General features: G+C 44.6%; 3 protein-coding genes across 4 annotated transcripts in view; 1 reads left to right on the top strand and 2 right to left on the bottom strand.

The window, feature by feature from the left end:
* MICAL1 (microtubule associated monooxygenase, calponin and LIM domain containing 1) overlaps positions 1–8,256 on the bottom strand; it is a 22,933-nt gene extending 14,677 nt beyond the window's left edge. Inside the window, exon 1 of the mRNA XM_017958417.3 lies at positions 8,146–8,256. The gene's annotated coding sequence lies outside the window, so the exon portion shown is untranslated. The remainder of the gene's footprint in view (positions 1–8,145) is intronic.
* Positions 8,038–26,616, bottom strand: part of ZBTB24 (zinc finger and BTB domain containing 24) — a 19,176-nt gene continuing 597 nt past the window's right edge. Inside the window, exons 1-7 of one of the 2 annotated variants that reach the window (XM_031667546.1) lie at positions 26,324–26,432; positions 24,335–25,314; positions 19,102–19,269; positions 18,514–18,597; positions 17,755–17,838; positions 10,122–10,203; positions 8,038–9,034 (exon numbers count right to left, since the gene is read on the bottom strand). In XM_031667546.1, coding sequence (XP_031523406.1) covers positions 8,311–9,034; positions 10,122–10,203; positions 17,755–17,838; positions 18,514–18,597; positions 19,102–19,269; positions 24,335–25,286 — 2,094 coding nt within the window. In that variant the 5' untranslated portion in view covers positions 25,287–25,314; positions 26,324–26,432 and the 3' untranslated portion in view covers positions 8,038–8,310. Of the gene's footprint in view, positions 9,035–10,121; positions 10,204–17,754; positions 17,839–18,513; positions 18,598–19,101; positions 19,270–24,334; positions 25,315–26,323; positions 26,433–26,616 lie in introns of those variants that run through there. The other variant, XM_031667547.1, reaches the window with a different exon arrangement.
* The window catches only part of LOC110743190 (short-chain collagen C4-like), a 10,605-nt gene continuing 10,100 nt past the window's right edge, over positions 26,112–26,616 (top strand). The window contains exons 1-2 of the mRNA XM_031667617.1: positions 26,112–26,132; positions 26,185–26,567. Of these exons, the coding sequence (XP_031523477.1) occupies positions 26,112–26,132; positions 26,185–26,567 (404 nt within the window). The remainder of the gene's footprint in view (positions 26,133–26,184; positions 26,568–26,616) is intronic.

Below are 26,616 nucleotides of genomic sequence, written 5' to 3' on the forward strand. Positions count from 1 at the left end.
ATTGGATCAAATAAGTGGGTGGTACATGAAGTCAGCTTAAAAAGAGTCCCATTCTAAGGCTGGGAACGGTGGCTCATGCCTGTAATCCCAGCACTTTGGGAGGCTGAGGCAGGCAGATCACCTGAGGTCAGGAGTTCAAGACCAGCCTGACTAACACAGAGAAACCCCGTCTCTATGAAAAATACAAAATTAGCCGGGCATAGTGGCGCATGCCTGTAATTCCAGCTACTCAGGAAGGCTGAGGCAGGAGAATCACTTGAACCCAGGAGGCGGAGGTTGCGGTGAGCTGAGATGGCGCTGTTGCACTCTAGCCTGGGCAACAAGGGCGAAACTCCATCTCAAACAAACAACAACAAAAACAAAAAACAAAAATAAGAGTCCTATTCTAATGTTTTTGCAAACGGTAAAACCTAGCAGTAGCCTAGGTTAAACACCTGAGCCATGAAGACAGGATCTCCTTTTCTCTGCCCCATACCATGTTCTGTCACCTTCCAACTTCTCATCTCCTGGGCCTGGGGCCAGAAACTGGGTCTCTAGTACTGCAGGTGACGTGTTTAAGTCACCCTATAATATGGCTTTGTACCTGTGGGCCAGTATCTTCAAGCAACAAACCCATGGTCCTGGGCCAGGAAGCTGTGGCTGCAGCATAGCCAGAGAGACAGAGACCCTGATGTAAAAACAGTGACATCTGCGCCAAAGGTGTAGAGAGTGCCATGAGAGGATGTGACAAGGTGGTTTAATTGAGGTTAGAGGACAGATGAGTAGTCATGAATCACAGTAAGGGCAGACAACTTTCAAGGCTAAGAAATCACCTGCCACAAAGCCCTCAGGCAGGAAAGAACTGACTATGTTTGGGGAACAGCAAGGAACCCACATGACTGGAAATGAGAATGGGGAAGAGAGTCCCAAGAGGAAGTTGGATTGGAGATTTTATTCTAAAGGCCAAGGGAAACTGTAGAAGGATTTAAGCAGAGCAGAGACACGGTCATATTCATCTTAATAACTAATGCAAATCCATTCATTTAGCAAGGCACTCTGTTTGATCCTAAGCTAAGGGTACAATGGTGAGTCCAAACAGATCACCACTTCCAGTGGAGAAAGCCCAGCAGGAGGTAGTAGAAAGGATCAATCAGGTCTTTATCGGGAATCCAGGCAAGTGACATGTTGTACAGTGAGGATGAGAGAAGTGGATGGATTCAAAAGATATTTCAAGGTGAAATTGACATAACATGGCCATGAATTGGGTGTGGGGGTGAGGTGGGCTCCTTCAAGAATGACACCCAGCTTTCTCTCTTGGCTTGGAGTGGGTAAATCACAAATTTGGGGCAAAATTTCTTTTCTATTCTTCCTTCCAACCTATTCCTCTGTATGCTGCTTTTTACTCAATACTTTCCCCAGAAGTCAAAGCACAATTATGATTTCATACTCTGAGATAACACAAGGACTCGACCTTGAGAGGCTGCAAAGATTAAACATACAAATAGGTTCAGGATCAGTTAAATACTTGCCCATATTTTTGTAGTAAGACTGCCTTTGCCCTTCAAACACTAAGATTATAAGAAACATTTATCCAGAAGTCACTTAATCAAACAAAAATTATCTTGAGAGGTGGATTTTTAAAATGTAGCTTTGAACTTTGATTTAGTCTAAGGAAGCTTCAGTTTGACTTTTCATTTAACAAGGATAAAAATAATATGAATGAACTAAAACCAAGACCCAAAACCGTTCTTTTGGAAAATCATCTTTGAATTATATTTAAAGTGACATATTATGGATATTAGGAATTCAGAAGAAAAGTTTTCTACCCTGACCCCTGCTCAAATTTTTTCCTTTTTTCACACTTCACACTGAATATAGTACCACTTTTCAGACTCACGTAAAAAAGCTAAGATCCCTTGCTGTTAGCAAAATGTGTTTAAATTCCTACATTTTGTATTACTGAGAATGTGGAAAAGTGGCTTGTGTCTGTAATCCCAGCACTGAGAGGCTGAGGTGGGAGGATCACTTGAGCTCGGGAGTTTGAGACCAGCCTGGGCAATGTAGTGAGACCTCATCTCTAAAATAAATTTAAAAATTAGCTGAGCATGGTGGTGCATGCCTGTGGTCCCAGGTACTCAGGAGGCTAAGAGGCTGTAGTGAGCCATGATCATGCCACTGCACTTCAGCCTGTGACAGAGCAAGACCCTATTAAAAAAAAAAAAAAATGTAATCAAATGAGCTTTGGTTTAAAAGCTGTTGATGTACTATGTTTCAAGTTAGAATGGAATACATATATAAATACACACACACACTCCAGTCAACTAGTCTTTTGCTGCTTAATTATGTGTAAAGAATTTGAGAGCATGATAAACTATCATGACATTCCAGCTTCTTTTAGAGGTCACTCCTTGAGAGCTGCTATTTACAAAAGGAGGTAAGCAGATTTTTTACAGGTCATTCCTCTTTATCTGCTATTTATAAAAGCAAGACAGAGTTTTTTTTCAATTCTTAAGAATTTATGCTGAAGTTTAGAAACTGAAGATGAAATTTTACCTTAATGCTTATAAGGATAACGAAAATAAAACAAACCTACCCTAAACTTAAAATATCCTCAGTCAAAAATTTGAAAAAAGGGCTCACTTACAGAGGCTCCTGTTAACTAAGACATTTTCACCTTACTAGTAACTTTTATCCAACTGGAAAATTTTGCTTAAGCTTTTTTTTTTTTTTTTAATTATACTTTAAGTTCTAGGGTACATGTGCGCAACGTGCAGACTTGTTACATATGTATACGTGTGCCATGTTAGTTTGCTGCACCCATCAACTTGTCATTTACATTAGGTATTTCTTGTAATGCTATCCCTCCCCCAGCACCCGACCCTATGACAGGCCCTGGTGTGTGATGTTCCCTGCCCTGTGTTCAAGTGTTCTCGTTGTTCAATTCCCATCTATAAGTGAGAACATGCAGTGTTTGGTTTTCTGTTCCTGTGTTAGTTTGCTGAGAATGATGATTTCCAGCTTCATCCATGTCCCTGCAAAGGACACGAACTCATCCTTTTTTATGGCTGCATAGTATTCCATGGTGCATATGTGCCACATTTTCTTATTAATTAAGCCTTAAATCAATAGTAGTGAAACACTGATTATATGGTAGTTACTGAATTTCTGTAGGCCATAACTTTCACTATTATTGTTTTACGTAAAAAGGTTATAATTGTATGCGGGTGGCACATGCTTATAATCCCAGTACTTTGGGAGGCCGAGGTGGGAGGACTGCTTGAGGCCAGGAGTTTGAGGCCAGCCTGGGCAATATAGTGAGACCCCGTCTCCACTTAAAAAAAAAAAAAGTATGCTATAATTTCAGACATAGACCCTCAATTTTAGTCAGAAAGTTCTATTACATTAAGCAGGTCCCATTACTTAATTAGTAAGTTCTTATTAAATAAGTAATTTTTAATACTAACTTAGTAAGTAGGAAATAAATTACTTATTTAATAATAAATAAATTACTTATTTAATAAGAAAATTATCCTTTTCTTTTGGTTCTATTAACTTTGGGAATAAGAAATCCAGTTTAAAGTTTTAAAAGCCTGTGCCCTAGTTCTGGTTCTACCACTTACTGTATGACATTTGGCAACAGACTTCCTCTTTGGGCTCCATGTTCTCATCTGTCCAATAGGCATAATAATTACTCATCTCATCAGCATGTCATGAAGATTAAGATGAGACATGCTTCCAGTGGCTAAGGTGTGTCCCAGATGCTGCTCCCCTCCTCACTCAGACGCCAGTTGTTAGGAGGTAAATTGTGTCCCCCTATGCCAAATTCACATGTTGATGTCCTAATACCCAGCATCTCAGAATGGGATTGTGTTTGAAAAGATGAATAAATGAGAACATGAGTGTAGGCTGATCCCATATAACTGGTGTTCTCAAAAGAGAGTAGGACAGAGGGAAGGACATGTGAAGATCCAGGCAGGGAAAGATGACTAGAAGGGAGGCCTCAGAAGAAAACAACCCCACTGACACGCTGATCTTGGACCTTTCCATTTTTCCAGTCATCCAGTCTGTGGTATTTGTTATGGTAGTCCCGGCAAACTAACACACCAGTCATGACCAGAGGGGACTGGCATCCTCCGGTTGTCAATCTGTGTGCCATGACATGGAAGATGTTGTAAATTGTAATTCTGTGTGCCATGACATGGAAGATGTTGTAAATTGTCAATCTGTGTGCCATGACATGGAAGATGTTGTAAATTGTCAATCTGTGTGCCATGACATGGAAGATGTTGTAAATTGTAATTCTGTGTGCCATGACATGGAAGATGTTTGAGACCCAGTAAGATATGCTACAGATTTAACAGACCGGGCTTCGCCAACAGTAAGGACTCCATATTTGGAAGATATTGTTACGTTCCCATTTATGAAAACCTAGATAAGCAACTATAATGAGAATCCTAGGTAAGCATTTATAACGAGAATTTTTCATTCCTCAGCATCATTTAATCTATTGCTCATAACATTTATAACACAAGAACCAACTGTAGAAAATACAGAGTAGAGGTGAGTTTCAAGAAGCACTGGGCAAGCACTTAAATAACTGATTTTGATGGTAAGAGCTCCAGTCATCCCAAGGTTGACCCTCTACTGGGAGAAAACCAAAGATTCACCTTCAAAACGAGGTGTTTCAGGAGCCCCAAAGCATAACATTGTATTTCCTAAGAAACACACTCTGTATTTCTGTTAAAACAACTTAAAAAATTGTACACATTTAGTAGAAAATGAATCGTGAAACACTGCACTAGCAACATCATTTCTCAAGGACACATGAGAAGCACTTTCATATTCATGACATTTCTTTTGGGTACTCAAGTCACTGAACTTTTTTTTTTTTTGAGATGGAGTCTCACTCTGTCGCCAGGCTTGAGTGCAATGGCGCGATCTCAGATGACTGCAGCCTCCGCCTCCTGGGTTCAAGTGATTCTCCTGTCTCAGCCTCCCGAATAGCTGGGATTATAGGCGTACACCACCACGCCCGGCTAATTTTTGTATTTTTAGTAGAGATGGGGTTTCACCATGTTGGTCAGGCTGGCCTCGACCCTGACCTTGTGATCCACCCACCTTGGCCTCCCAAAGTGCTGGGATTACAGGCATGAGCCACCACGCCCAGCGGCATTAAACTTTTTTATTCAAAGGGGTAGAACGTATATTTGGGACAATGAAGGAGGCTAGATTGATAAAGCTATCATTTCCTTGTTTCTCTTTGACAGCTGGTCAAATAATTCAGGAATAGCTAGGACTGAGGCTCAAGCTAGAAACAGGTGGCCCATGCTGTCCAATATAGCAGCCACTAGCCACATGTGCTTATCAAGCATTTGCACTGTGTCCCATGCAACAAGGAACTAGATTTTAATTTTAAATAATTTTAATATAAATTTTTAAACTGATAATTATTTCAATTCTTGAAAAAAACTTTTGTCTGTAGCTACTTGATATGAGAATCTGTTTTCATCTGTAAGTTGTATGAAATCTAAATACAGATCAAGTCTGTTCAATGAACATTAGCATCCAAATTGAGATGTGCAGAAAGTGTAAAATACACACCGGATTTTGACAGCTTAGTATGAAAAAGAGAATGTAAAATGTCTAAGACATTTTTACATATTTGGCAAACGTTGGATTACATAAACTTTTATTAAAATTTTCACCTAGGCCGGGCGCGGTGGCTCAAGCCTGTAATCCCAGCACTTTGGGAGGCCGAGACGAGCGGATCACGAGGTCAGGAGATCGAGACCATCCTGGCTGACACAGTGAAACCCCGTCTCTACTAAAAAAATACAAAAAAAACTAGCCGGGCGAGGTGGCGGGCGCCTGTGGTCCCAGCTACTCGGGAGGCTGAGGCGGGAGAATGGCGTAAACCTGGGAGGCGGAGCTTGCAGTGAGCTGAGATCCGGCCACTGCACTCCAGCCTGGGCGGCAGAGCGAGACTCCGTCTCAAAAAAAAAAAAAGAAAAAAAATTTTCACCTGCTCTTTATGTTTTTAAATGTGGCTACTGGAATATTTAAAGTGACCTACGTTGTTCACGTTCTAGTTCTCTTAGTGTAGAGGTAGACTGTTACAGAACCAGTGAAACTTGACTTACAAAGAGCTATGTAACCATATGTTCTGAATAATCACTTAGCTATCCAGTGAGTACAAATTCACTTACTTAAATATTTAATTCCCTGGAGAAAATGTGGATTGGTAGGCTCTGAAAAGCTGGCAAAAACTTTGTGTTTTAAGAATAAAATTAAACAGTTTAAACGAGAACCTGAAATAATACTTAGGGCTTAACAGTGTTTGTAAAAAATTGTTATCTTTGCTCTAGTGAGGCCTGATTTAAGATTCGTTTGGTTGATACATATAAGATATACATCATTTTGGAAATTTTGTGAACTACATATAATATAGATTAGCAAATATGCAACCAAAATATTTTTATCTTCTCTCAAACCTGAACAATTCTCTATTACTCTAATCTCCAAATAACTTATTTGATTTAGGTAGATATCAAGGATGTCTAAAACAAAACAATTGATGGAAAGGCTGTATTAATTTTAGAGTAGATTACCCCCTACTCTCCATCAGCATTACTAATTTAGACATACTAGTGCCCACCTTCTTTTCTCAAAAATTCCCTACCAGCTTACAAGAAAGTGGTAAAAGAATTCAACATGCTTAGCTTGAAAACTTAACCCAAACATAATTTAATCTTATCATGATGATTTAAAAATCATACAATTACAGACACACGCTGGCTACAAAGTCTCTGAGGCTCAAAGTTACTTTTAAGATCAGAAGATTAGCTGGGTGTGGTGGTACATCCTTGTAGTCCTAGCTACTAGGAGGCTGAGGTGGGAGGGCTGCTTGAGCCCAGGAATTTGAGGTTCCAGTGAGCAGTGATTGTGCCACTACACTCTGGCCTGGGTGACAGAGTGAGACCCTGTCTCTAAAATAAAGAAAAGATTAGGAAAAGATACTCACACTTTGTGGCATCTGCAATAAAAAATTATAATGAGCTTCCATCTCCAGAAAGTTATCAGACACAAGACAGATCAACATTTTCAGGAGATCAGTTAGAATTCAGTAGAGTACATATAAGATTTAAATTACACTGAATAAAATTTTATGTTCCAGGATAGTGAAGACAGCTTTACCTTCATGAAAGTCAAGTCTCATTCTGACAAAAATTCAGAATTTAGGGTGAATGTCTTGATCCCATTTTGTATTTTAAACTTAATTAAACTTTTGATAGCTTGCTGTTAAAAAATATGTAAATTTATGTTTCTCAGAAAAGATACATTCAGAATTTAAAAAAAAATCCTAGGCTGGGCGCGGTGGCTCAAGCCTGTAATCCCAGCACTTTGGGAGGCCGAGACGGGCGGATCACAAGGTCAGGAGATGGAGACCATCCCGGCTAACATGGTGAAACCCCGTCTCTACTAAAAAATAGAAAAAACTAGCCGGGCGAGGTGGCAGGCGCCTGTAGTCCCAGCTACTCGGGAGGCTGAGGCAGGAGAATGGCATAAACCCGGGAGGCGGAGCTTGCAGTGAGCTGAGATCTGGCCACTGCACTCCAGCCTGGGCAACAAAGCAAGACTCCGTCTCAAAAAAAAAAAAAAAATTCCTATACTTTTGGCTAGCTTGTTACATGAATTTTGAGTTAAAACACTGAGTTTATGAGTTTGAATCTTCCTGAAGTGTAACACCATAAGCCCTCTGTACTGTACAAAGATGAAACGTTGAGGGTTACTTTGTCTTAGGGGACTGGAAGTTATTAAAAGGGCAAATTCCCCAGACATTGTGATCTGTCATATTTAGCCCTGACTTGTCTTGTGGTAACAACTGCGTTGCCTGAGAAAAATAAGAAAATAGAACAAACCACTCTGCCCAGTTCAACCAAAATATGACTCCCTTTGTCCTAGAAAATAAAAGAACGTAACTGGGGAGGTTGGCAAGACCACAACCTACGGCTGTGAACATTTAAACCTTACAGAAAAACTGAAATCAATGCCCCCAAAGAAAAATTACCCGAGTCTTTAGGAGACGTTACAGATGAAAATGAAAACCATTCAACAATATTGAAATGCTCAATCCAAATCAGTACCTTAGACAAGACACACACACACCTTGCTACCTGGATGGAGAGCATTATAAACATCAGTTAGCCATCACAGCTCTCACAGAAGGATCTGCAAGTCGATGGTATGGAAAGCCTGACTTCAAGCGTTCAAAATCCAGTCAGAGCTGGCTTATGAGAAGAGCCCGGTCAAGCAGTCAAACATGTTTACAGGTCAGCTCTGATCCTGGCCAAGCGGCGTTGGCTGGGGCACGTGGTGAGTGGGTGGTGGCGGATCAGACTCCTGTGTCAACTGCAGGTGCTGAGCTGGATCTGAAGTATTTGTAGCTAAATGGAGCTCCTCTGTTTGCCCTTGATGGGCGTGAAGATGTTCCAGTGTTTCCTTGGACAGAGTGATCACGTGCACTGGCTCTGTCTGTGAGGGCCCCATCTGGCTTTCAATCATATTGAGGCTCTGAATGTGTTCTGTTTGCTCCTGTTGAGCTGAAAGAATTAAATTCTGCAGTTGCTCTGGTTGCTGCGTGAGCAGGGTAAGATTAGCAGCCTGGTCTGCAGTCATGTTCTGGGAACTCTCTGCAGTCACGATGCTGATCCCCTGGCTGGGACCGGGCATGAAATTGATGTTATGTACAGAATCAGTTACAAGAAGCTGAATTTCCTGCTCTCCCGAGGTAGAGAGTTGATATGGCTGTAGCTGAAGAATATTCCTGACCTCTTCTGTGTTACTACTGCCAGAAATGCTGCTGGCATCTGACACATGCTTCTCCTTGCTATGAATTTTCAAGTGAGCCTTCAAGTTGTCTACGCGAGCAAACTGTAAGTTACACTCAGGGCACGAGAAAGGCTTCTTGCCGGTGTGCAGAATGCAGTGTCTCCTTTTGGCACTGGAGTCAGAGAAGGATTTGCCACAAATGCCACACGAGTACGGCTTTTCTCCTCTATGAGAAAATAAACAGTTTATTTTCAAAATGGAAATACCTACTTACTACTTCCTGATTATTTAGGGGGAAGCAATCAAGAGTAGTGGAAAATTAACTAGACTGCAAGTCACAAGTCATGGGTTCAGCTACTAACTCAAGGACTTGAAGCAAGTCTCACTTCCATGGGCAGTTTCTAATCTGAAAATAGGGTGGGGGTGGTGCCTGAGAAAGGGTGGCAGATGGGGCACGGCTAGGTATGATAAAATTTTATGATTCCACAGTATGTATTTCAGATAAGAAAAGAGAGTAAATATTTATACATGAAACATACAGTTCTCTTTTGTTTTGTCTTAGTTTTCACAGTCAATTTTTAGACTCTAATGGCCCAATAAGTATCTATGATTGATGTCAATTTAAAAAAATTTAAGCTTCCTCTAATTATTTGTGATGCTCTTAGAAGAACTCCTAAGTCCAACCTCGGGATAACTGTGTAAACAAAAACATTTATTCAGAAAACATCAAATATAATACTTATTTTTGATCAAAGATTTAAGCTTTGGACCAATCCCTAGCCCCAGTCAAAATTTAATTAATGAAATCAGTAATGTATACTTTTACTGGCCAGAATCAGCATTCCTTTTTACCTAGGTGAGGAATTTCATTATTGAAAAGATAAAACAAAATAGGCCAGGCGCGGTGGCTCACACCTGCAATCCCAATACTTTGGGAGGCCCAGACAGGCGGATCACTTGAGGTCACGAGTCTGAGACCAGCCTGGTCAACATGGTGAAATCCAGTCTCTACCAAAAAATGCAAAAAACTAGCTGTGTGTGGTGTCCCAGCTACTCGGGAGGCCGAGGTGGGAGAATCGCCTGAACTCCCACCTGCACTCCACTCACGCCACTGCACTCCAGCCTGGGCAACAGCGAGACCCTGTCTCAAAACAAACGAACAAAACCGAACAAAGCCAAAGTAATAAAACACACACACAAAATTCTGCCAGAGTAACAACTGGGAGAAAACTACATAGGTAACACATGTCATCTCACTGAACATCAGAACTGAATGAGGCCTCCATGTGAGTAAAATATCTGCAAAACTTTACCGATGGATTCTGATGTGGGTCTGAAGAGAACTCTTTGCTGTGAAAGATTTGCCACAGATTTCACAAGTAAATGGCTTCTCACCTAAAAAAAATAAAATAAAATAAAAAAATTTAACAATATACATTCAGCATAAGACAAAATCAAAAAAACACTTTGGTTTCACAATATAAACAGAACAAAGGCAATCCCTTCCATAAGTGTAAATGAATGATGCACTAAATATCTACTCTGTAACTAACCTAAGCACTGTGTGCCGAGTGCCAAGAACATACACAGAAATCCTAAGGCATGGTTCTCTTAAAAACCTGAAAACTGCAACAAGGAAGTGAGTTACACCCTATTTACTCCTGTTTTCTCCCCTTAGATACTACAGCCCCTATGCTCTCCTGCCTTATGGCTTGGCTTGGCTAGGTAGCCCACTTGACCCTGAAAGGACTCCTGTGTGCTAGGGTGAGTTATGTATTATTGATGTTTATATCAACCTTCCAAATATATCCAGAATCTGACTCCACTGCTACTCTCTGGTCCACACCACCATCATCTCTTGCCTCCTATGGGGTCTCCGTTTCTGCTCTTGCTTCCATGCCATAAACTATCAATGTGGCCACCAGAGTGAGCCTTGATGCAGTCAGGTCGTTTTATGCTTGGGCTGCAAATGTTCTGATGATTTCCCACCCCAAGATAAAATCCAAAGTTCTTGGCCTACAAGCGATCATAGATCTGTATCCTGAAAACCCTACTCCTCACCCCAAACTTCCCTGATCTCATCTCAGGGTGTCTCTCCCAGCATGGGTCACTCTCCTTATCTCCTTCAAGTCTCTGTTCACATGTTATTTTATCAGTGAGGCTCCATCACCACCGAGAGCACTACAAACCTTGCCACGCACTCTTTAGTCCAATTCTCCAATTTAGTTTTTCCACAATGCTACTGCTGCCTCATATAATGTATAAGTTATTTATTATCCATTTCTCCCTTTTTAAGATAACTTGTGGGTACATCCGCTCCTAGTACCCCAATGCCAAGAATCTGGCCTGGCATGCTGTTTCAGAAATCCCTGCTGAATAAATTTCATGGCAGTGGCACACCTGAGATGCTATAACTGCTCCAGAACCCACCAGGCTTCACTAACACCAGCAAGTGCTTGTTCAGTGTGTTTGCATGCTGACCATACAATGACAGACCGTTCATGTTCCCCAGAAACAAAATTAAGTAATCCTAATGCAGGCAAGAAAACTAAATTGGAAAAAAAGAAAAAAAAAAAAAAGAAAAAAAGCAAGCAGCAAAATACACTTAACTGGAGAACAGGAGAACAGCAAAGGATAAGTACAATTTGAAATGGAAGATGGTCAGTGATGTTCCCTTTCACAGCATCTACTGGAAAATTCAGGCAAGACATTTCTCCACGCTCCATCGAGGCAGAGGACAGCGGTAACAACTTGCACGAATCTGCATCTTTGTATCATGACCTCTTACCACTCCAAAGATTAAAACCGGGCCACTGCCATAACCTGTCTATAGCTTTCTACATCAGAGCGGGCCTTCTCTGATCTTGGTTGGTTTTCTCCCTCTCCAGATTCAAAGACTGAGTACCTGCTGTGTGCTTGTGAGTGTAAAATTCTTGTTGCAGTTTTCAGGTTTTTAAGAGACAGAACAACAACAATCATCCATAACATCGTTAACTATGCCATTTAGCTCCAGCTGAGTTTATATTTCAGAGAGTCTGTCTGATGGCAAATGTTTTTTGAGGGTGTTTAAAATAATGGAAATTCTTTGCAGGAGCAACATCCTGCGGTGGAAGCTCTTTGAGGGAGTGAGCAGGACAGTAGGAAGGCAAATTTCCCTAGCCAAGGTGAATCTGCAGGGGCCTTCCCACTTAGTGGTTTCTGATCTGTTCCCCTGTGTACAGTTCTACCACCTTCAACGGAGACGCCCATTCCTTAAAATTTGTTTAGTTCTCAAACACTGATAGATCATCAATAAAGTACACAGCTAAGAAACAGAAAAGAAACTTTTCTAATCTACTTGAGGAGATGCACGAACTAATTAAGTAACATAGGGCTGTGTTTCACTGAACATTAAAACAAGTGGCATCAACAATACTGAGTGCAGACAGGGTGCTGGACGGGATGGGCAGGATCTGGCTAGACTGGAAAGAAGCCTGGGCCAGGGTACTAGTCTAAATAGCATGAGCAGAAGCTGGTGTCAGAAATGACCACACGGTGTGCACCAGGAGCGACAAGGATCCCTCTCAGGAGCCAGGAGGCCAAGGCACCAGGAGCTATGAATTCCGGGCAGGGGACCTGTGGAGCCTCTGGAAGTTTTTAGCAGAATGACATGCTGAAAGTACTAAGAAAATACACCTGTGAATGCTGAGGAGGGTGGGCTGGAGGCAGGAGGACCTCTAAGAGGCTATGCACAAGGCCTGGACCAGGAGGTGGCAGGAGGCAGACGGAGAAGAAGGATAAGGTACTAGGACAGGGCCTGCGGCATGGGGCCGGAAAGACCGTGTGTTACAAGAGGATCAGACAATAGTGATTAAAGGAAAAGGCAGAGACAGGAGTGTGACAAAAGGTCCCACACAGGGTGACGTCAACAGAAGTACTGAAACAGCCCCAGGGTGTACTTCCAGACCCTCTTCTCAGCAGTTACTTCACCGATCCCAGCCCTACCCTTCCCCAATGACTTAAATCCTGGACCCCACTCCAGACAGTATTGATAACTCACTGCTTATTGGCATCACAGCTGGATTTCCCACCCCCACCTGCTGAAACCCAGAATAACTCTCTTGGTTAATGACACCACCACCCAGCCCCTGCCCAGCCAGGCACAACAATCACAGTGACACCTGCCATTCCCTCAGCTGTCACGTTCACCTGGCAGTCCAGTTCCCTCTGTCTAGACCCCTCAGCATCCGGCCTCCCACTGTGGACCACAGCTTTGTTTTTCTTTAAAAATTACTGTGTTCGTTGTAAAAGAACCAAATATTGAAAATACAAAGAATATTAAAACTTCCCCACTATTCTCATCTCTTGAGATAACCAGTTACCAATGGTGAATATCTTTACAGACAAATCTGTTTATTTGCGGTCTTACTCTGTGAGGTCATCCAGTGCATGTCATTTGTCACATCAGCAAAGCCACACCGCCATTTTAAAAGCCTGTGCTGTGTACCATTGTGTATACTGCCCCAAATTTACCTACCTAATCCCCTCCGGGGACATTTAGGTGGCTGTTAAGCTTGTTAAGTTATAAACAATGCTGCTTATGATGAATATCCTTAGGCAAACATCTTTTCACAATTGTGTGGTTTATGTTTTGGTAAGGATTGCAAAACTTCCTTCCAGAGGGTTCCCAAATTATATTCCCACCAACAATAAATAAAGATGTGCATTTCCTCAAGTACTTGACAATCTTGACAAAAAAGGGACACACGTCCATAACTGTGGATAGCATGGTTCGACACCTGTGTACTTGGCATTCCTATGTGGTCTTCGCTGTTTCCCATCCTGTGGTCACATCTCTGCTTTGGCTCTGACCACGCCATACTGTTTCATAATAGATGGCATGTAGACTCTGTAAGGGTATGTTATGGTGAGGAGCCCCCAGGTCTCAGGAATATGGGAAGACCCCCAGGTCTCAACATTAATGGATGGTCTCAACACACAGTTGAGGAGATTTGGGAAGCTTCAACTTCAAGCCACAATGAGGCTGTGAATAGAACTGTGACTTACTGAACTTTATCATGTGTTCCCAGGCAGGGCCATCTACCTGTGAGTAGGAGCCCTCAGAGCAGAATCGGTGTTTACGGAACACCATCCAGGAACAGGGACACTGGCGGGGTGGGACTGTGCTGTGGGGTCAGAGGTCACTCACCAGGCTTCTCTGTGGCCTGGGCTAATTCCCTTGACTTGATCCCAGCTCACCATGCAATCTTCTGATCACTAACTTGGCTTTCGGGTACACTAATGTGAGGAAGGAGGTGCTGTGGGCAACAGAAAGGTGTAATCCCTTTGTTGAGTTGACATATTCTCTGGTTTATCAGTCTTGTGAACTCACTTGGCTTGACTGGGTCCCTGTAAACCTGACCAGCGCCAGGTACGAGGACAAGATGTGAACAGGAGGGCCTGAGATGTGGTGATCCGGCATGTACTGCTTATCTGCCTGATACTCTGCCTCTAGTCAAAATGTGTCCATCTCCCCTCACTGGGGATGCTCTCCCAGGAAAGAGAACATCTCTAATTTGCCCTTGACTTCTCCAGTGCTTGGTGCAGGACATCTAACCCAGAGACAGTGTGTGCCTAAACATCTAAGAGATGAATGACGGTTCATCTCTGAGATGAAGTCTCAGTTTCCAACTGAGCATGGCCCTGAGGGCAGGACTGGCACTTCTCACCCTGGCTGCGCTCAATGCCCAGGGAGCAGGGAAATGGCACACCAATGCCCTTCACCAACATTGAAGCAGATTCCCCACACTGATGTAGGAACAGATGGGTCATAGCTGCTGTTGAAGAGCCCCAATTTTTTGACAGGTTCAATTTATTTTCATATTTCTAAGTCATGCAAACCACTTTACAGAGGCCCATCTATCTCCTTTTTAACTCATCACACATCTTCCACTTTCTGTTCTGCTTCTCAAAGTTGACAGGCTGAGAAGAGTTTGCTGGAATTATAGTGGGGAGGTCTTCTGTTCCTTTTCATCCCCACTTCAAGTCCTACTGCTGCTCACAAAGACCAGAAACCTCACTGCCCCTTATACTCAGACAACAAAACCAAGGGGAAGTGTCTCCTCTGGCACTGCTCAGCATGACCAAGCCAGCTCCACTCTCCTCCACCATCGCTGTCTCCCTAGGGAGCTCAGCACAGCACCACATACTATTTGCAGGCACATGTGTACATGTGGAAATCCAGAGCTCTGGCTGCATCTCTTCCCTGAACTCTCCAGACCTGGAAATCTAATGATCTACCCCACACCTGCACTTGGATGTCAAATAGACACCAACCAGTCCACCGTGTAACTCCTGATCTGTTCTTCTTAGTCTTCCCCAGTTTTTCCTCCTTCCAGCGGCTTTTGCCTCCTCTTTCAACTCCCACATCCAACGAATCACATGGATTCTTCCTTGGAATACATCCAGAACTGGACCACTTGACACCACCTCTGCTGCTACCGTGCTGTTCCAAGCCCAACTACCGCACAGCCTCCTAATGGGCCTCTCTGCCTCCACCCTGGCCTCGCCCCCCGCCCCCACAGGGCGGCTAGAGTGACCCTATTATAACCCTAAGGCATGCCACGTCACTTATCTCAGTAAAGCCACCTCCCTCAGAATCAAATCCAGTCTTTATTGTGGTCTTCAAAGTACTTCAGCCCGAGTGTACTCTACAATTGTTGAGGGGTACTTTGAAAAACACCAAGTCCCAGGCTCTACCCAGGTGAAGTCAATCAGAATCTTGGAGGTTGGGACAAGGCTTTTTTAAAACCTCCCCAGGTGGTTAAAAAGCATGCAGCTAAACTGAGAACATCCACCTACCCTAGGACTTCCTACTCCCAGCTCTCGGGTCGCCTTGGTGCTCCTCCCGGCATGTCTCCAGCATGGCAAAAACATTCCTGCCCGAGGGCCCTGTGCCCAGGGCTCCCCCTGCCTAGAATGCTCTCTCCTGGGCATCCTCAATGGCTGGCTGGCTCACTCCCCCACTGCATTCTCATCTCCATCCAAGACGCCACCTCATCTGTGAGACCTTCCCAAACCAGTCTGCACATGAAAGGGCAGCTCTCCTTCCCACACTTTGCCCCCTTACCTTGCATTTTATTACTCAACGCACTCACAACACTTAATGTGTTATACACTTGTTTGTACTCTGTCTTCCCTATTGAATGTCGGCCCCTTAAGGCAGGGGCCTGTCCATCTCATTCACTGCTGTATCCTCAAAGCCTAAAACAGTGTCTGGTTCCCAGTAAGTGCTCAGTAAATGTGTTAAAATCCATATCCTATGAAGTGTTTATTGAATTTAAGAAGAAAAACTTGTATTTAAATAACAACATCCAGGCCAGGCACAGTGGCTCACGTCTGTAATCCCAGCGCTTTGGGAGGCTGGGAGGGTGGATCACTGGAGGCCAGGAGTTCGGGTGAGATCAGCCTGGCCAACATGCCAAAACCTTGTCTCTACTAAAAAAAACAAAAATTAGTTAAACGTGGTGGTGCACACCTGTAGTCCCAGCTACTCGGGAGGCTGAGGCAGGAGAATTGCTTGAACCCGGCAGGCAGAGGTTACAGTGAGCCGAGATCGCACCATTGCACTACAGCCTGGGCAAGAGAGTGAGACAGTGACTCTAAAAAAAAAAAAAAAAGTCCAAAGCACCATAAATCAATTTGCTATTTAGATAATTCCAGTAGACAACAGAATTATTAAATAACCTGTAATGGCAAGTTTTTCTTAGAAAATCTGATAGACTTATTTTTAACATATGTTCTTTGCCAAAAGGTATAAAAGATCCAATTTTCTGATCTTACATAAAAAAACTGACCTGCCCTAATCAATGCTTCCTCCTCGTCATCTCTGAAACTGATTTTTCTGGAGGCGGTGCTGCTTAAGCTTAAGTGTTGGTTTTAGGGGAGAAAGTGGAAAAATTCTCAATGTCTATGCTACATTTGTGTCTGTTACATTTGGCTATCTTTTCTAAAAAAATTATCTTGGGGCAGGCGTGGTGGCTCACGCCTGTAATCCCAGCACTCTGGGAGACCAAGGCGGGCGGATCACAAGGTCAAGAGATCGAGACCATCCTGGCCAACATGGTGAAACCCCGTCTCTACTAAAAATACAAAAAAAAATCAGCTGGGCGTGGTGGCGCGCACCTATAGTCCCAGGTACTAGGGAGGCTGAGGCAGGAGAATCACTTGAACCCGGGAGGCGGAGGTTGCAGTGACCCAAGATGGCGCCACTGCACTCCAGCCTGGCAACAGAGCAAGACTGTCTCAAAAAAAAAAAATTATCTTGCTGCGCATGGTGGCTCATGCTTATCATCTCGGCATTTTGGGAGGCTCAGACAGGAGGACTGCTTGAGCTCAGGAGCTCAAGACCAGTCTGGGCAACATAGTGGGATCCATCTCTACAAAAAACTAAAAAGTAAAAAATTAGGTAGGTGTGGTGGTGTGCACCTGTGGTCCCAGCTACTCAGAAGGCTGAGGTGGGAGGATCACCTCAGCCCAGGAGGTCGAGGCTGTGGTAAGCTGTGATCATGCCACTGCACTCTAGCCTGGATGACAGTGTGAGCCCTTATCTAAAAAAAAAAAAAAAAAAGTCTTCATATCATCTTCAATGCTGAAGTAAATTAAGAGTGAAGCACAGAAGCAGACTCAGTCTCACTATTCTGTGGTATTAAATGAATTGTGACATAGGAATAGCGCTCAGTGAGTGATCTCCGTTTTGCTCATCTACAAGAGATGTGATTTCCCCAAAGACAGTGCTGACAACATTCTGCCTTCAACGTTTAACTTATCTTCTTCCACAACTCCCATCCAATTTATAATAAACGTTTCCAAACACAGGCTGGGCAGGACACTCACAGAAAGTACTTCATTCTTCACTCTCCTGAAAACCTCCCGTGTACCGGGGGAACAGACGAGGTGGAGTTTTACCTGTGTGTGTTCGCAGATGTTTCTTCAGCTGAGACACATCCATGAATTTGCGATGGCAGTCTTTGCATTCCGGTAATGAGTGTCCTTGTCGCAACAATAAAAAAAGTGTCAGTGCATATATGCTCTCCCTGCATTTTCTTCAGTGATTTGTGTTAAAGCACTTCCCTGAAAAATAATCACTTTAAATATAGTACTTTAACAACGAAAATTTTTTCATTAATTTGGTAACAGTTAATATTTTCCTAAGCACCTCAACTCACTGCCTCCTCCGAAAGAGATAGGATCCTTCCAATTCTAAATGTAGTCTCTCCTTTTCTCCTCAAAGTATTGGTGTGACTGAGGCCACAAATGACCTCAAATGACACTTGCAACCCACATTCATTTCTTATCAGTTGGCAGGAAAGAAAAAGGACAACAGGTAGAACCAGGGGAGAGAAAGCCTGGGCTGACAGCCGCGGGGTGATGCTGTCTCTGCCTAGGCACCACTAACAACCATTCACTGAAGCTCCCTTGGGCAAGTGGCACTTCTGAAAGATGCCAATTCTGTAGGGTTTCTGTGTGTGGCATCAAAACTGTAGTATACAAAAAAAACATAATTCACATGGTGGCAGACAATAACATAAAAACATGTAATTTAGACTCTCAAGGCACTTTTCCCTAAATACCCATTTATCACCTACAATACGAACCTAACGTTTCAGAAACAATTTTTATTTGCATTTCTTTCCCCCCAATCTAAATGTTCTCACTTTACCGTACCTGTATGAACTCGGTAATGGCTCTTTAGTTGTCTGTTCTGGCTGAAATATTTTCCGCATTGATCACAGGTAAAAGACTTCTGTCCTGCCAAAAAAACCAAAACACTAAAACTTGCAAAAAACTATAAAGAACTGGAATGCTCACTAATAAGGTAAATACTATAGTGGGTCCAGGTCCCCATTTTCTACAAATGATACAAGTGACCTGTTTACAAACCCAGAAGCCTTCAATCTACCACAGAAACATAAATGTGCAAAGGTATGTAAGGCAATAGGGAGTAGTGGAGACTGGGGTAGAACTGGAGAATTTAAGTTTCCCCCAAAGGCGTTCAAAGTAAAATAATTCTAAACTTTGTAGTTTCATAAAACATGCTTGCACACCAAACTCCCAGCAGCCAGTTTATAAGCTCTAGTTTAAGGATCAGTGCAGAACTCTAAACTGCACTCAGACAGATGCAAACTCCTGTCTTTCAATAACCCCACGTTGGAAATGATACTGGGCTGAGAAAACACCGTTTAGGTGTTGGTAATGCCCACCCTGGGGAATGGGAATCTGGTGACAGCTGGCCCTCTGGGCAAGTCCCATTACCTGAGTGCAGGCTCATGTGCTCCAGCAGTGAGTGCTTGGTGGTCAGAGCCTTGCTGCACACGGTGCAGGTGTACGGTCGCTCGCCGGTGTGCATCCTGGTGTGGACCTGTAGCGAGTGCTTCTGGGCAAAGCCTTTTCCACACTCATTACATTTGAAAGGTCGCTCCCCTGGAAGAAGAGCCCCAGAAGCATGGCGTAAGAAAGAATCCACACATTTTTGTCTCTCCCCAATTAAAATCATAAAGGATTTTTCTTAGAAGGCACACATCCAAAAGGCCAACAATGGACACGAGACATCAGCAATAAAATTTTGGAAGCTGGAACACATGAATCTGAAGCCAGCCGTGGGTAGCACTAATATAAACTCTCTATATATGTATGTTTTGGTAACAGGGTCTCACTCTATCATCCAGGCTGGAGTGCAGTGGCATTACCATAGCTCACTATAGCCTCAGCCTCCTGGCAACAAATGATTCTCCCACCTCAGCCTCCTGAGTAGCTGGGATACAGGCGTGTGCCACCACCACACCCAGCTGATTTTTTTTTTTTTTTTTTTTTGAGACGGAGTCTCGCGCTGTGTCACCCAGGCTGGAGTGCAGTGGCGCGATCTTGGCTCACTGCAAGCTCCGCCTCCCAGGTTCACGCCATTCTCCTGCCTCAGCCTCCGAGTAGCTGGGACTACAGGCGCCCGCCACCACGCCCAGCTAGTTTTTTGTATTTTTAGTAGAGACGAGGTTTCACCATGTTAGCCCGGATGGTCTCGATCTCCTGACCTCGTGATCCACCCGCCTCGGCCTCCCAAAGTGCTGGGATTACAGGCTTGAGCCACCGCGCCCGGCCCCCAGCTGATTTTTTAATTGTAACTTTAATTTTTTTTTAGAGATGAGATCTCACTATGTTGCCCAGGCAGGTCTCCAACTCCTGGGCTCAAGCAATCTTCCTGCCTCTGCCTCCCTAATTGCTAGGATTATAGGCATGAGCTACCACACCCAGCCCAATACAACCTAATTTTTAAGACACAATCTCCAAAAGGCTCAGGAATTGGTGGCACCTGCTATCTCTAGAAACAGGGGTGAGGGAGGGTAAATGAAAGTCTGTTTCAAAGGTACTCAGACCCCTGATCAAATCTTCCATTTTACACAGCCTGGAGACTGTCCCTCTCCCCAAAAGAGGATGGAGTGTTCTCTGAGGAAGGTTAAGAAAAAGGGGTCTCTGGATTAGGGGTTTCTAGGCACAGTTGAGTTGGAATTACCACAGGGAGAGTAAGTCAACATTTCCATCTGGGATGATGAGACTCCCCTACTCCTCCTTCCCTCTCCTGCCCTAGCCACAGGCGGGCAGCCAGGCCTAGTGCCTCCAAGTGGGAGAGTAGAAGCGTCTTCCACTGGAACGTGATGGTCCAAGGTGAGAGAGCAAAGATGTGGAAGCCTGGCACCAGCAAGGACATGGGGCACAGCCACACCACCTCCAGTGAGGTTATGACAGGCCTGCACAACAACTGTTTCAGTACTGAGTGGGTAAGTTAAATATTAAAAGCCAGTGCCTTTAAAGGAAGGCTGGAATGTAACAGAAGCCTACCAAGAGTTTTGCCTAGGCTTCTCCTGGGCCTTAAAGCATGACAAAACAACAAAGGAATTCCTAACGGGACCCATTTAGGATTAAACAAGTTTTATTGGGGATCTGAAGGAACTCCCCAAACTTCCTTGATTTAGCGGAAGATAAGGGTAATCACCCCAGCACCTAGACCCACTTCGATGAAGTAAACTTACTGAGGCTCCAGAAGAAGGTCTTTGGGACGCAGACCTTAGTTATAGATTAAAAGAAGTTAATCACCTGTGTCTTTTTTTTTTTTTTTTTTTTTTTTTTGAGACGGAGTCTGGCTCTGTCGCCCAGGCTGGAGTGCAGTGGCCGGATCTCAGCTCACTGCAAGCTCCGCCTCCCGGGTTTACGCCATTCTCCTGCCTCAGCCTCCCGAGTAGCTGGGACTACAGGCGCCGCCACCACGCCCGGCTAGTTTTATGTATTTTTTAGTAGAGACGGGGTTTCACCGTGTTAGCCAGGCTGGTGTCGATCTCCTGACCTCATGATCCGCCCATCTCGGCCTCCCAAAGTGCTGGGATTACAGGCTTGAGCCACCGCGCCCGGCCCACTATCACCTGTGTCTTTAGAGGAATGCACACTTACATGTAGACACACAGCTTAGGAGGTATATAAGCGCTGAAAAACTGCAATTTTGAGTTGCTCTGGCGATAACTTCCAGGCCTTCTCCCTGTAACCGGTTACAGAAATAAAACCTCTCTTCCTCCCCAGTTCATCTGCATCTCGTTACTGGCCACGAGAAATAGCAGCCTGACCCTCGGTGTGATCTGGGAACAAGGTCACAGTTTTACAGGCTCTCTCATACAAAAAAATTAGCCAGGCACGGTGGTGCGTGCCTGTAATCCCCGCTACCTGGGAGGCTGAGGCAGGAGAACCACTCGAACTCGGGAGGCAGAGGTTGCTGCGCTGATCAGAGATCACGCCATTGCACTCCAGCCTGGGCAACAGAGTAAGAAATAAATAAAATACAGGCTCTCTCCACACACGCAGCATTGCCAGTAGCTTTTAGCAACCCACTCTTACATATGATTAAATATGATTTTTAAACAACCACCAGGCACTCAAGGAAAGCCTTTTGTAGTAGGGACAGATAAACAAGCAAGAAGGAAAAAAAAAAGCAACTTGCCTCCAGTGAGGAAAATGTTGTTATCATTAACATGCTCACAGAAGTAAGATATTACATTGTGAAATAAAGAGATCATTCACGGCCGGGCGCGGTGGCTCAGGCCTGTGATCCCAGCACTTTGGGAGGCCGAGACGGGCGGATCACGAGGTCAGGAGATCGAGACCATCCTGGCTAACATGGTGAAACCCCATCTCTACTAAAAAAACAAAAAACTAGCTGGGCGTGGTGGCGGGCGCCTGTAGTCCCAGCTACTCAGGAGGCTGAGGCAGGAGAATGGCATAAACCCGGGAGGCGGAGCTTGCAGTGAGCTGAGATCTGGCCACTGCACTCCAGCCTGGGCGACAGAGCGAGACTCTGTCTCAAAAAAAAAAAAAAAAACATCATTCACATTAAAACAGTTAGAAAACAAAAAGCTCCTAAAGGGGGAAAAAAATGAGTCGAAACAGAAAACCTCAAAGGGCTGAAAAACCAAGTGGAAATCCCCCAGAAGGAAGGGCCCAAAATGATGGAAAATATAAGAGAAAATAAAGTTAGAACAGAGTTAACACAGCGGGGAAATCATCTATGAAATAACTCAAGATTTTCCGGAACTGAAAGACAGTTTCCAAACCTTATGAATCTACCTGGTATCTACCCAGATGGAAGAAAACAGATCCATACTAAAGTGATGGGCTGCAAAATTCAGAATACAGGTGCTGCCTGAATTATGACAGGACTACATCTCAACAAACCCATCATACTGAAAATATCATAAAAAAAAATGCACTTAATACAGAGTACTGTATGAATGCCCCAAATGCAGAGTACTGGTCACTTACCCAGGTGACTGTGTGGCCCAGCATGGCATGAGAGGATCATACTGAATATTACTAGACCAGGAAAAGATCAAAACTCAGAATTCAAAGTACAGTTTCTGTTGAATGTGTACTGCTTTCACACCATTGTAAAGTTGAAAAATTGAACCACTATGAGTCGGGGACTGTCTGTACTGGGGACATAAGGGAAGATCGATCCTACATGCTTTTTCTTAAGTCTTGTATAATGATTTAACTCCAAACTATGTCCATATAAACCTTTGATAAAAACAGCCAGCTGGGCACAGTGGCGCACGCCTGTAATCCCAGTACTCTGGGAGGCCAAGGCAGGCAGATCATGAGGTCAGGAGTTCGAGACCAGCCTGACCAACATGGTGAAACCCCGTCTCTACTAAAAATACAAAAAATTAGCTGGGTGTGGTGGCGCGTGCCTGTAATCCCAGATACTCAGGAGGCTGAGGCAGGAGAATGGCTTGAACTCGGGAGGCGGAGGTTGTGGTGAGCTAGATCACGCCACTGCACCCTAGCCTGGGCGACAGAGCGAGAATCCATCTCAAAAAAAAAAAGCCAAAATATAACCCATTACAGTTCAACAAATATTTCTCAAGTATCTACTTTTTTCAAAGTACCAGAATTCAAGGTCTTCAACCTATCTGTAGCTAAAGTATTGAGGCAGCTTTTAAAAGCACCAAGGTTCCAGACAAATCAGAAGCTCTGGGGTTGAGGCCTAGGCACTGGTAGTTTTAGAAGCTCCCTAAGTGATTCTAATTTGCAGGCTGAGAACCACAGCACCAGACGCTGCTGGATCACAGGAGAAGACTTAAGCATCAGTCCCTATACTTAAGCTTACAATTAAGTTGAGGGATGTACAAGTGGCAACAACAATCTGACCCAAAGCACGTAGGTTTTAAGCACCTGAAAGAGCTCAAAGAAGGAAGGGATTTCTCGCTAGGACTGTAGTGTCCAATATGGTAGCCACTAGCCACATGTGGTTATTCAAATTTAAATGAATTAAAATAAAATTAAAAATTCAGTTTCTCAGTCACGCTAGCCACAGTTCAAGTGCTCAAAAACCACATGTGGTTACTGGCCACCATATTGGGCAGCGCAGATGTAGGAACATTTCCACCATCACAGAAGGGTCCCCATTGGTCAGCGCGGGGCTGGAGGGACCAAAAACAAGAAGGTATTTAAAGTCAGATAGCTGAGTTAGAAAGTGGTCCACACAGACTTGGACAAAAGCACGGTTTGGTCAAGATGAAGAATGTTCAAGAATCAGAAAGCAGAGTACACTGGGCTAGATTTTGATAAGTGGACATTAAAGGCTTCATTCAACAACTACAAATGAGAGGGGTTCTTGAACCAGGCTACCTGGGTTCAATCCCAGCTCTGTCACTCATGGGTGACTCTGGCAAGTTATTTAGGCTCCCTAGAACTTGGTTGCTTCCTCTGTAAACTATGCACTTTAGCAACCCTCTCTTACATATGAGTAAATACGATTTTAATCATACAATGTACAATGAGGATATTACCTACCTTGCAGGATTGTGGAGAAAATTAAGTGCAATAACATGTATAAAGGCTTTATTACAATGCCCATCATACAGAAGTTGCACAGTAAATGAAAGCTGTTATTATCATCCCTGCTCCCAATTCTGAAACACACTGCAATCAGCTTTGAAAGCATCATTACCTGTGTGGCTCCTCTGGTGGATTGCTAAAAAGTGATTGTACTTAAAGACCTTGCCACAGTCTTTACAACGGGCCTCAGGGCCTCCAGGGCGCTTTCTCCTTCCACAGATCCTCTTGGCTGAACCACGGTCCTCTTGATCCCCAACAAGTTTGTAATCTTTAAGTTTGACGGATCTCCAAATCCTCCGCTTGCTGTACCGACTCTGGCTTGCCGGGCCATCCTGGGTCTTGGGATCATAGTTCTCATCTTTTTCAACTGGCATTTCCTCCTCTCTACTTGGCTCACAAGTAGGCTCCGATTCTTCCTTTTCTTTCGCTGCAATCTGCTTATTCAGTACACTACTGTCTCCTTTAACCACGAAGTTTTGTCTATTCTGAACTGAATTGTTCACTCTTAACTGTATTTCTTCCTCTGCAGCCAGTTCTGACTTTTCCTCCTGCAATGTATTGACTTTTTTTGGTCTTCCCCGTTTCCGCTTTGGAGGATCGTTTTTCTTATTAGAGATAACAACCACTGGGGCACCAGCAGTGTTCAAAGTTGTTGGCTTTGGGGAGCTATGATTATTTTGGAAGTCTGTGTAGGCCTTTACCAGGTCATAGACTTTTAAGAACTGAGCAGTAGCCAGGATTTGTTCTGTACTTTTCTCACTGGCATGGAGATAACCTGTGTAGATAAATTCCAGCAGGATACCAAAGGTGTCGGCAACCATGCCTTCCAGCATATAAATGGACTGGCCGATTTCCCCCTCTTCTGCGAACATCATTGAGAAGTATTCACTACTGGCAGCAAGTAAGGCTTTGTGGGCCCGGAAATGGACATTCTCCACGATTAAAGTAATGTCACAGAGGAAGCCTTTCTTCCTCTGATCCTCAAAACTGGCCAGGACAGTGTCACTGTGAGCGTCTGAGTGTACAACAAGCTGCCCAGAAGGCTCTGGCGATGTTTCTGCCATTTTCTTCAGAAGCCACGAAGGGTTAAATCTGAAATAAGAAAACAAGGTTTAAAAAGGAGGAAGCACTGTCTAAAAGGTTAATGCCAGCCCACATGAACTTCCTATTCACTTCACATCATTAACTGAATTTTACCATTACCATTTTTAATTGTCTGTCTACAAACTTAGCTCTGGGCTCGGGCACAGTGACTCAGGCCTGTAATCCCAGCACCTTGGGAGGCCGAAGCGGGTGGATCACTTGAAACCAGCCTGGGCAACACGGCAAGAATCCATCTACACAAAAAATACAAAAATTAGCCTGGCGTGGAGGTGCCCGCCTGTGGTCCCAGCTACTCGGGAGGCTGAGGCAGTAGCATCACCTGAGCCTGGGAGTTCGAGGCTGCAGTGAGCCGTGATCGTGCCACTGCACTCCAGCCTGGGCGACAGAACAAGACCACCCACCTCAAAAAACAAAAACCAAAAAAACTTAGCTCGGGGTTCTTTTCTTTTCTTTTTTTTTTTTTTTGAGACGATGTCTCACTCTGTCGCCCAGGTTGGAGTGCAGTGGCGCAATCTCGGCTCACTGCAACCTCCGCCTCCCGGGTTCAAGCAGTTCTCTCCCTCAGCCTCCTGCCGCACATTACCTAGCTGAGTGACTCTCCAGTATTCATGGAACGGTTCAGGGTCTATCTTCTCTAAAATGAAGGAATGGGATCAAAATCTCCAAAATCCTCCACAGCACGAACTTTCTATGGTTGCACAACTATCTCAAGGAGATCGAAGCTGCCTCCATCTCCCAGATTATTAGCCGTTTCGTGTGTGGGAACCAATGTGAAGAGTGAAGAAATGTGCATGTGCAAAGCGAACGTGAGGTAGCTGCAATAAAATACTAATAACGTAAGCTGCGTGGGGCCGCCAGACAAACTGGGCGCGGCGCGGAGCCCCCGGAGGTCCGAGCAGGGAGAAGAGGCGCGGAAAGACCCCCACCTCCCAGCCCAGGCCCCGCGGGCCCGACTGGGGAGCAGACGGCGGGGGAGGAGTCGGCGCCGTAGACCTACCTCTCAGGGGCACCCGGTGGGGTCCGGGTCGCTGCCAGCTCACCCGGCGGCCTGGCGGGAGACCCGCGCAGGGCCCCGCGGGCCCTCCACTCCGCCCCGCCCGCCTCTGGGGCTTCTGCGCCGCACGGGTTCCTGCCCCTGCGCTGCCGCCGCAGCCACAGCCACAGCCAACCCGGAAGCGCGGCGCCAAGAGCCGCTTGCGCACGGACGCCGGACCACGTGGCCCGCAGAGGCGCCCCTGGAGGTGGGGGCCACGAGAGCGGCGGGGCGGGGCGGGGCGCGGCGGGGCAGGG

This window comes from Papio anubis, chromosome 6 (genome assembly GCF_008728515.1).
Source record: "Papio anubis isolate 15944 chromosome 6, Panubis1.0, whole genome shotgun sequence".
Lineage (NCBI taxonomy): Eukaryota > Metazoa > Chordata > Mammalia > Primates > Cercopithecidae > Papio > Papio anubis.